At 38.3% G+C, this 11,223-nt stretch overlaps 2 protein-coding genes and 1 long non-coding RNA gene across 3 annotated transcripts; 1 reads left to right on the top strand and 2 right to left on the bottom strand.

Annotated features, from left to right (window-relative positions):
- Positions 1-86: 86 nt before the first annotated feature.
- Positions 87-2,072, bottom strand: LOC109946375. Its single transcript, XM_020553913.1, has 2 exons — positions 2,043-2,072; positions 87-921 (listed from the first exon to the last, which is right to left on the bottom strand). Exon 2 carries the CDS (start codon positions 884-886, stop codon positions 266-268), a length of 621 nt encoding a protein of 206 aa, XP_020409502.1. The 5' UTR covers positions 887-921; positions 2,043-2,072; the 3' UTR covers positions 87-265.
- A 996-nt stretch (positions 2,073-3,068) lies between these two features.
- On the top strand, positions 3,069-4,431 carry LOC109946374. The gene is made up of 2 exons (XR_002269528.1): positions 3,069-3,284; positions 4,110-4,431. It is a non-coding gene; the product is annotated as an uncharacterized LOC109946374 (long non-coding RNA).
- Positions 4,432-4,926: 495 nt separating this feature from the next.
- On the bottom strand, positions 4,927-11,121 carry LOC18784538 (ABC transporter C family member 3). Its single transcript, XM_020553912.1, has 10 exons — positions 8,644-11,121; positions 8,442-8,531; positions 7,704-8,345; positions 7,402-7,566; positions 6,701-6,995; positions 6,376-6,590; positions 5,993-6,298; positions 5,815-5,878; positions 5,472-5,711; positions 4,927-5,375 (listed from the first exon to the last, which is right to left on the bottom strand). Exons 1-10 carry the CDS (start codon positions 11,035-11,037, stop codon positions 5,266-5,268), a joined length of 4,521 nt encoding a protein of 1,506 aa, XP_020409501.1. The 5' UTR covers positions 11,038-11,121; the 3' UTR covers positions 4,927-5,265.
- Between the last annotated feature and the right edge of the window lie 102 nt (positions 11,122-11,223).

Genomic DNA, 11,223 nt, shown 5'->3' with positions numbered 1-11,223 from the left:
GCACCCGAAACAGCGTCGTATAGAGGCTTCTCCTCCCTTCTTTGCTTTTGCTTTTGCTTTTGCGGTCGAGGATTCATTCATGTAGTCTGAAACAGCTCTTGCCCACGAATAGCTTGAAAGTGTGTCTAGATTCACGCAGTGCTCAAATAATTTCCAATGCAAAGTAGATGAAGAGTTGGCAAAAAGGAATGTCATGCACAGCAGAATCAATATTAGGCTGACCACCTCCTTGTCGTAATCAACTTCTTCTTCTTCTTCTTCTTCTTCAGCTTCTTTCTTTTCTTTTCCTTTGTTCGTTTTTTTCTTTTGCTCTGTCTTTGCCTTTTCTTTCTTCGGTTGGTTTGCCAAGGCAATTGTCTTTTGTAATTCTGCTTCTACCTGGTTTTTTTGAAGGTTTTCCCTTTTCTCCAAAGTGCCTTGTTCTGAAGGTAGCAGTGTACCTATCATTGACAAGTTTGACAGATTTGCCTTCATTTGGCAGTCCTAGAATCTGAGTCACTGCATTGCTTGTGATTTGGAATGATTTGGTTCCAAATTTGAAGGACTTTGTATCCGGATCAAATGTCTTGAGCAGCTGTGCTAAGTCAATGTCCGACTTATTCATGTTATTCATGTCAATTCTCTGGCGGTAAAACAGCTCGATCAAGTTCCAGAAAGGGGTTTTCTTGAGAAGCTTCTTCTGCCTTTCATTGAGCTTGTCCTTTATGTCTCTAATGATGCTGTTGAAAGCATAGGCATTGCACCGAAATTGGACATAGTCCGGGTGCTTTGCTTTCCGATCATAGTTTGGCTTTGGCTTTGTTTTGATCCTTTGAGCCATCGTTTTGATTCTGCGCTTTGGTTGGTTTTCAGCTTCATTCTTTTGTGGTGACATTTCTTGTTCCATTTTGTGATATGCACTGCAGTTTTTGTGGTCAAAATCTGCAACAAACAACTAGAAACTGCTGCTCAAAATTTGATGTGAAAAGAAACCAAAAGGCAAGAACAGTAGCTAAAACGAATATCAAAACACATTTAAATTCATGAGCAGTTATCACATTCCCATAAACCCTAGCAAAAAGCAATCTGAAACTGAATTATGGAACCAGAAACTGCAATGCAGTTTCTGGTCAAAATCAAAGACAAACAACCAGAAATCAAAAAGGCAAAAACAGTAGCTAAAACTCATATCAAAACACATTTAAATTCATGAGCAGTTATCACATTCCCATAAACCCTAGCAAAAAGCACTATGAAATTGAATTATGGAACCAGAAACTGCATTGCAGTTTCTGGTCAAAATCGAAGACAAAGAACCAGAAATCAAAAGGAAGAAACAGTAGCTAAAACTAATATCAAAACACATTTAACTTCGTGAGCAGTTATCACATTCCCATAAACCCTAGCAAAAAGCACTATGAAATTGAATTATGGAACCAGAAACTGCATTGCAGTTTCTGGTCAAAATCTTCTACAAACAACCAGAAATCAAAAAGGCAGAAACAGTAGCTAAAACGAATATCAAAACACATTTAAATTCATGAGCAGTTATCACATTCCCATAAACCCTAGCAAAAAGAACTATGAAATTGGATTATGGAACCAGAAACTGCAATGCAGTTTCTAGTCAAAATCTTCTACAAACAACCAGAAATCAAAAGGGAAGAAACAGTAGCTAAAACTAATATCAAAACACATTTAAATTCATTAGCAGTTATCACATTCCCATAAACCCTAGCAAAAAGAACTCTGAAATTGAATTATGGAACCAGAAACTGCAATGCAGTTTCTGGTCAAAATCGAAGACAAAGAACCAGAAATCAAAAGGAAGAAACAGTATCTAAAACTAATATCAAAACACATTTAAATTCATGAGCAGTTATCACATTCCCATAAACCCTAGCGAAAAGCAATCTGAAATTGAATTATGGAACCAGAAACTGCAATGCAGTTTCTGGTCAAAATCGAAGACAAACAACCAGAAATCAAAAGGAAGAAACAGTACTGAAACCTTCGTCGGTGTAAAATCTAAAATCGAAGAGAGTACTGATTCATTTTCTTACGGTTTAGCTTCGGTCGTCGTTGGTGGTCTTTGCTCGTCGTCGGTGGTCGTTGCTCGTCGTCGGTGGTCGTTGCTCGTCGTCGTTGCTCGTCGCCGTTCTCGTCGTCTTCGTTTCTGCTCGTTCTCGTCTTCGTTTCTGCTCGTCGGTTGCGTTTTTGGAGTGAGAGACGAAAGGTCGCGCGAAACCAGTTTTTGAAGTGATTAAATCTGAGTAGTGTCGTTTTGTGTTGTGTTTTGTGGGAATGTTATGTCGTTTTGACAGTTTTAAGTTTTGGTTTATAATTAAATAAATTGTATTTGACAGTTAAGCATAATGGCACATGTAGTAATTTTAGTGTTGTTGGATGTCCTTTTGGTAAAATTAGGTGGCTTTGGTTTTATATTAAGCAAAATTCAGTATCTTTCTTCCAAATTAGTTAAGTTTTTTATGGGTTAAAACTAAAGAACCCTTGATATAACTGATTGCTTGTTTCTTTTTTAGTTTGTCCATTAGGGAGTGTATTCAATTGAGATTTTAAAAGAGTATTTTGGGATAAAAAAGTCATTTGGTATTCAATTAAGACTTTTAAATAATCTAAATAAGTCTTGTGGTATTCCATTAAGACTATTAGGATTTTTAAAAGAGGGTATCGAAATCACATGGTATTCAATCAAGACTTTAAACAAGTAACAAAAAGTCTTATGGTATTGAAAAACTTGCTAATTTCGAAAGATTTTTTAAAATGTGGAATTGTGTGGGACTTTTTAGTCGGAGGTATAAATACCAAACCCTATCTGAAATCTCACCCTAACCTATGAGATTTTTCACATGGAATTTTTTTTTTTTTTCGCTGGAAAATATGAACTTCCATGCACAAAAGGCTTCTCTCTATGCTGGCAGTTGGTTGTACATATATACTTGTTTTGACAGGTGTAAGATTTTGGTATTGAGCCAGATACAAGGGAAACTCTGCCGGTTTTTCGGTAGAAGTCAACCTTATTATTTTTAGCATGTTTGTATAGAAGGGCAAATAGATCATTTGTGCCCGACATTCGCCAGGTGTCGGACACGCACAGGGTCTGGCTCGGATTCCAAAGTGGAATTTGGATCGGGTCCTGTCACAAACCTATCCACCAATCCCATCCTCCTGTGCAATTCTTCTCCTCCTTTGCAAAACAGATATAAGCAACTTCTCTGCAACCACTGCCAACAACTCCGCTCAACTTCTTTGTAGCCAACAACTTCTCTTCTTTGCAACAGCAAGTATTCTTCTCATTCTCTCCTTTTTAATTATCTTATGCATCTTTAATTTGAATAGAAAATGTTCTAGGGTTTAATTAGGAATGACTTATTATTTTGAGATTTTGTTGAAATGAATTAGGACTTTGATTTTAGGAATTTTGTTGAGGTGTTTAATTTGTTGTTGGTATTGTTGAGATGTTTGATTTGTGTGTTGGTATGTTTGATTAAATGCATTAATTTGTTGTTGGTATTGTTGAGATGTTTGATTAAAATCATTTCTATATAGTATTTATTTTATAGGTTATCTTTTATTATGTCGAATCACAATCGAAAACCCAAGAAAATTCAGAGCTTGTTGTCTTTTTTTTTAAGAAAAAGAATGATGGGACATCATCTAATACAAATATCAACTATCTTGAACGGTGATCCAGGAGTACGTCATCTAATATGCAAATATTAGGTAAAGGAACAATATAATGTGCGAATAACATATATTCTTTTAGGGCCATGTCAACCTGAGTTAGAACATTATCCAAGCCACTTAGAAGGGAAAATCTTACATTGATTTAATAAAAAGTGGTTTGGCCAATTCTCTTGGCTTGAGTATTCGGTTGCAAAGAACTAGGCATTTTGTTTTTCTTATTTCCTAATTGATAGAAATCAATAATTTTCGGCCTTGTTTTCCTTGGTTTCTATGTACAGTAACAATGGAACGAGCTTTCTCATGTATGAGAATTATTGAATCGACTTCGAAGCACCATATATGTGATGAATCGATTTCTGTTTCTTCCTAGTGCTTTCTTATCTGTCTTTTAATTGATATTATGTTTTTGGTTGCTTGGTCAGGATGAGCAAGATGGGTGATGTTGTGAGAGCTATGTTACTATTTCTTGCAAGTATAAATAGATGTTGTTGCTCTTTGCATAATTGCATGCAATATGGCGCATTATTAATGGCGAGAAAATGAGCAAGAAAAAGACAGGGAAGGACTTTTGAGTAGGCAATCAACCATTATATATTAACCTATGGGGCAGGTATACACTTTGCCAAGTATATATGTTGTATACTAGAGGGAAGGTGAATATAGGAGGGTAGATAATAAACTGTTGTAGTACCCTATAATACAGATATATATATAACTTACCAAATATAACTTACCTTTACCAAAGTGCTTTTGGAGGTGGTTAATTATTTTTGCATACTTACTTATAACAAAGTGCGATTTCGGGTGCAAGTTGTTACCTTTTCAATAGGTGATAAACTAATATCGAACCTCTAGTCGAGGTATCTTTTGTGTGAAATTTTTTGTTTCATCGAGTGGACCACGTCACTCATTTGCACATCAAAATAAAGGAATTCCGAGAATTTGGGTGAAATTAAGGAATCTCCTTATTTTTGTGTGGATGGATTCATGACATGGTCCACCCGTTAACCCAAAGAATTGTGAACTTCTCCTCATCTAGTGGAGGAATTGTGATTTTCAAAGGGAGAATCATCATTCAGTAGGAAAATTATTCAAACTAAAATCTTTGGTGGGTTTCCTACAGTGTCATCCCCTTCTTTAGTGTAGCTAACTAGTGGGTTTGTCTAACCAAAGTCTTTTGGGATACGGTTCTGGAATATCTACTTCTAATATAGTCTACGACGCATTGTCTTGGACAAGTAGAGGGACCGATGAATTTACTTACAAAATTTTCCAATTACAGAGCCATTTATCTATTCAATGAGAGGATGTTTTGCATAGGAGTTCAATCAACTTACAATTACTTTATTCGACCACAAAATTTCACACCTATATTGAGCTCTCAGTATCAAAATTACTTGAAAGTACTTAACCATACAATATTTGCAGCAGAATATAGCCTAAAATACACTGCAAACTTTAACTTGATCACCCAGTTCTATTGCTTTGGACCTCACCGCTTATGTTTCGTCATTATGAAAACAGCTACCAAGTTGAGTAGTTCATAATGAAGATTTGGAATTTCAATTGTCAGTCGAACTACTCAAAACTGGAATTCGACCTCATTGTGTACTCTGCCACAAGCTGAGCAAAAGATGACGACTTGTTCTCGAGCAAGGTTGCAGGAGAATCATATTCGTCAATAAGACCTACAACAAGAACAAAGATACAATTAAAAATGAATAAAAAGGTGAGGTTCAGTGGTAGCTAGAGGAAGTTGAATGCATTCATATGGCAATACTAACCATGACTCAGAAGCAGAACCATGTCACTATCAAGAACAGAAGTTATACGATGTGCAATAGTGATGACTGTACAGTCAGTAAAGTGTTGGCGAAGGGTCTGCTGGATGAGATTATCTGTAGCTGTATCGACCGACGCGGTAGCTTCGTCAAGCACCAAGACCTTACTTTTCTTGAGCAGCACACGGCCAAGGCAGACCAACTGCCTCTGACCCATACTCCAGTTCTCTCCATTCTCACTAACTGCAGCAACCATATGAAACATAAACAAAAGAATTTCCATGACGTAAAATGGAATCTAGTGCATCATATATAGCCTGTATCTTAGAGTAGCCATAGAACAAACCTGTGGCATCCAGCTTTCCGTCCTTTCTCCTAACTTCATCTCCAAGTTGACACTTATCCAGGGCCTGAAAAAATCAAAAGATGTTTTAACTAGTCCCACGAATTTACCACTGCAAATCTATTAATGAAGAACATTTAGTAGGAAGAAGCTTCCTTTCATCAGTGTAAAACCAACCAACCTCCCAAATTTGCTCATCTGTGTACTCTTCAAGTGGGTCCAGATTGCTTCTTACAGTCCCTTCAAACATGGTTGGGTCCTGAGGGATAATGCTCAGCCTAGACCTTAGATCATGCAGTCCAATTGAAGATATATCAATACCATCTATCAAAATCTGGCCAGAAGCAGGATCCACAATTCGGAAAAGGGTCTGTATGAGAGTCGATTTGCCACTGCCAGTTCTACCCACAATCCCAGTTTTCATTCCTCCAGGAAAGGTACATGTGATACCTCGCAACACAAGCGGCATGTGTGGGGCATAACGGACCTATATGAACATGAAATTCGAGTCACACATGAATGACCCCATATGTTATGAAATAAATAAACCAGAACAGCAAGTACCTGAAGATCATGTATGTCAACTTTTCCACGTAATGGCCAAGAACGATCTGGCTGATTGGATTCTATTACAAGAGGAGGCTCACTGGGAAGGGTAGTGTACTGTAGTAATCTCTCCACTGATATAATTCTGTTCTCTACATTGCAAAGATTCCATATAAACCACGCCAGTAACGTGTTTAGATTAAGTCCATATGTGACAGTTAAGCCCGCAACACCTTCAGAGTAAAATACCAAAAACAAATAAGAAAAGAGAGAACTCATAGATTTGCTTTACCATTTGCTTTCAAAAGAATAATTAGTAACACACTAAATGAATGCCACTTGCCTGGATCAATCACCCCTGCTGGAATAGAGATCAAGAAAACCAAACAGAATCCAAAAGTTATAGATGACAACATATCCAAGCGAAAACATAGCCACTCCCTTGCAGCCACAGTATGAAAATTAGGCCGACCATAACCATCCATCAGTTTCATGTTTGTATCCCTAAATCTTGATTCTTGATTGAAGCTCCTAATAGTTGTCGAACCTGAAATTGTTTCAGCAAAGTGTTGTATCACTGGAGCTTTGCATACCCCAACCAACCGTGCCAGTTCTCGTGCTGAAGGTATGTAGTATTGCTGCATGAATATAAAAATTTTGAGCATCTTTCTTCACATTTAACATAGTTCATATAGATTGCTGGCTGTAATAGGAGTTAGGTTTGTTATATGGATTCATATTGTCAATCTTGTTCCATGTTGTGCCAATTTAGAAGTTTCTAAGAACTGTAGCGGAAAAAGGTGGAAGAAAATGTTAATGTATCAACTTAGTGAACTTTTGTGTCAATAAGGAAGCCAAGTTCCTCAGTTCCACATCAAATAGAAGGTAGAGCATGTATAGGAATGAATAACGAGCATCAACAGTGCATGATCAACAAAGAATTAACACTAAAGGGACATTAACATTTCCATGTTAGATTTCATGTGGAAATTCATGTATTGATACAACATATAAGATAGAAGCAGTAGGACAAAGAAGCGTTACCTGTAACCAGATACAGATTGCAATCACAGGGATAAAAATGATGAAAACCTGCCAAGCAACTTGCGAGATCACTGCAATAATTCCCAGAAGCTGGATCAATGAGTTGGCAAGGGCCCCAATTTGACCCGGCATGTTCAAGTCCACTACATTTTGGTCTGTAGAAGCCTGCAAGAAATCAATTAGCCACATTGATGAGATTACTGCATTCAGTACAGCAGCAGAGGGAGTGGTAGCTGTTTAAAGCATCTAATTCTCTTTGAATATCCCAATAAGGCACTATATTAGAAATATATTTTGCTTACTCTGTTTAGGATTCGTCCACTTGGAGTGGCATCAAAGAAAGACATGGGAGCACGGAAAACGCATGAATGCATTTTACTAAAGAGTAGAGTGGCTGTCCTGTACCCAGCTGTTGCAAGAAACATGGATCTGAAGAGGATACAAAAAGAACTTCCAACGGCCAAAGCAACATAAACAGTTAGAAGTGTAGAGGTTTCAACAGCAGGTTTCACATCCTCTGAAACAGGAGTTGCCCAAGCCATCCAGTAATTGCTTCCAATTTGAAGGACCTGAAAGAGAACCTGTGCAAGCAAGATAAACGGAACAAGAGCACCTCCGTATGCTGTGGTGATGTACTTCCAGTAGACTGACAACCCAACTCTACCTTTCTCTCTCTCTTCTTCTTGAACAAGCTGCCCTTTTGGTAAATCACCTGTTTTCGAATTTTGAACATCAGTGTCTTCTACGTTTTGGACAACCCCACTAGTACTAGCAAATTCTCCATCTTCTTTGCTAACGCTTATTTTTTCGACTGGCTCCACCTCTGCAGAATTAAGCACGGACAAAGCTTCCGCGTGTGCTCCCACAAGTTCCATAAAATCAGTTCCTGAATTAAGAATGTCATTGAACTTTCCTGCTTGAGTAATCCTTCCGTCTTTCATGACCTAATGACAAACAAATAAGTTGAAGCAGACAGATACTAACTAGATAATAACATATCTTATAGATTAAAATTCTAAGAAAAGCTCTGGATTTTTTACCAAGATGAGGTCAGCAGCAGGTAAGAACTCCACTTGATGAGTAACAAAGATTACTGTTTTTGAACCCAAGAGTGCAATTATCAAGCAAACAAATTAATAATGAACTGTCAATTTTACGGATGCCAGTAATTCTATGATGTAAATAAGTTTAAATAATTTTGGATACTCAATTTAAACTAGATGCAAGAGGGAAATGAAATACCTTAAAAAGGTGTGATCCTGTATGAGCATCAACAGCGCTAAAAGGATCATCAAACAGATAAATATCAGCGTCTTGATACAGAGCACGTGCAATTTGTATTCTTTGCTTCTGTCCACCACTTAAATTGATTCCCCTCTCCCCTATAATTGTCTGATCACCAAACGATAGAATTTCCAGGTCCTTCTTTAATGAACATGCTTCAAGCACCCTCTCATATCTTTCTCTGTCCATCTCTTGACCAAACAATATGTTTTCCTCTATCTTGCCACTCTGTATCCACGGTGACTGAGAAACATAGGCCTTTGTCCCACACATTTTAAGAGTCCCCGATATCTTCGGAACTTCTCCCAGAATACAAGAAAGTAAGCTAGACTTGCCTGAGCCAACAGTACCACAAACAGCAACCCTCATACCTTGGCTCACTTTGAAATTTAGATCCTTCAATGTTGGACTAGGGGATGATAAATCCCAAGAGAAATTCCCATCGACTATCTCAATTGCTGTATCAGAACTACCTCTTGGAAGGTTCTCTATAACGTCAGGAGGCAAGTCATCAAGACTAAGGAATGATGCAATTCTATCAAGGGATACCTTAGTTTGTGCTATCATTGAAATTAAGTCTGGAAGACCGTAGATAGGCTCTTGAAGAATCCTGAATGTTGCAAGTGCAGATAAGATCTTCCCCGACTCAAGTGGGATCCCCAAAAGCATGCAAGCAACGAACGTGACCACTGACACAAATGTGGGGGCACCCCAGAAAACAAATGAGGTCATGGCAGACGTGTAAACAAACTTTCGTAACCATCCCGCCTCAGTCTTCCTGAGCTCATTAATTTTAGACAAAAACTTCATCTCCCATGCTTGAAGCTTGAGAATCCTCATGTTCCTCAAGACCTCAGATGTTGCCTTCATCCTTTTATCTTTCGACTCCATTAACTTTTCCTGAAACTTCTCCTGCAAGGACCCCAATGGAACATTTGCCAACATAACAATTATTGTTGCAACTAAAGTTGCAATGGCTGCAAGACCAAGATTTATGTACAAAATCACTAGGGCCAAGCCAACTTGTAGAATGACCATCAATGGATCATACATGTACCAAGAGAAGTCACCAACCCTCTCAGCATCAACAGTCATAAAATTGATAATCTCACCGCTAGTGTGGCCCTGCTTGGACTGGCATGACAGGGTCAAACCCTTATTATAGATCGCTGTAACAAGTACCGCTCGGATTCTTACTCCTACCTGTTGTACCTTAAAGAACCAGTGCCTTTGACAGAGGCACTCCACCAGCTTCGCAATCATAAATGCAGAAACCAAAGCATAGCCTTCATTTTTGAATTTTCTCCGCCCATAGAGGTATTGAACAAACGTGTCAATTAGATATGGACCGACATAAGATGCCAATGTGTAAAATATAGCATATAACCCTGTCAAGCCAACCTCTTTCCAGGCTGAGAATATCAATGCCTTCGCCAGATGAAATGTGGTAACTCTGCCATCCGCACCACACTCCGCCTCCAGTTTATTTCTAAAATTTGGAAAGGACCCAGCTACACTATCACCCTTGTATAGTTCAGGAACATCCTCAAGGTCTAATGTCTTCTTATTGCCAAGCGCAATTAGAGGACCAATCCAAGAAAAAGTAAGGATGCTGAAAAATCCAGCATTTGAATAAGGGGTAACAGGTGTACCCCCTTTGGAATTATTTGACTCTGCATTACCATTACCATTCAAAAGGGGTTCCTCAAGAACGGTATTTCTGCCCTCTTTCTTCCCAAAAAACCCCACAAATATAAAGAACAAACCCGAGATGACGCAGACAACATCAAAAACAAAAGATTGAACGGGCAAGGAAACGTGTTCCTTGTACAGAAGAATATCTATCACAAGGGAATAGCAAGAGATAGAAAAGTAGGAACCCCACCAAACTCTCAATAAATTTGGAAACTTTGATTCAGAAGAATTAGAGAACTGGGTATGCAAGTAGACACAAAGAGCACCCCAAGCAAGTGTTCTAATGGCTAAATCAAAAAGGGTCACTAGCTTTTCCTCAGTCCAATCGTTTCTATGCCAATAGAAGTAGTTCAATAAACAAAAAACAAGACTGAGCCCAGAAACACCAAGACAACAGAGTAAAGTTAGCTTATAATACCAACTTTGAATACTCCCAAACCTCTGTTTTGGACCTTCTCCATCACCCACCTTGAATTTCTTCCACACCCAAGAGACGAGCAACACAAATAACAAAACTAGGTGTAATGAGCCAGAAAACCCACGTATGAAAACCGGTTTGAGAAGAAAATCGGTACCTGGATACGTAATGAATGATGATGAGTAGTGTGAGAAGAAGGCTGAGAGAGTACCGTGCTTTGAAGAATCAAAAAGCTCCATAATTTGTGAAGCTTTTTGTTGGGGCTCTCAGAAATTCTGGTAAATGGGCTATTTGTTGGAATGGTCTGAGTTTTGTATTGAAACGCAGGATTTTGTATGTTATATAGAGGAGGGAGAGAGAGAGAGAGAGAGATTAGTTTGTGGACGACTCAGGGAGTGTAGTCAGAGAATGGAGAGTCAAATGTC

The sequence above is a fragment of the Prunus persica genome, unplaced genomic scaffold, assembly GCF_000346465.2.
Source record: "Prunus persica cultivar Lovell unplaced genomic scaffold, Prunus_persica_NCBIv2 scaffold_13, whole genome shotgun sequence".
NCBI lineage: Eukaryota > Viridiplantae > Streptophyta > Magnoliopsida > Rosales > Rosaceae > Prunus > Prunus persica.
This window is presented reverse-complemented; position numbering and strand designations above follow the sequence as displayed.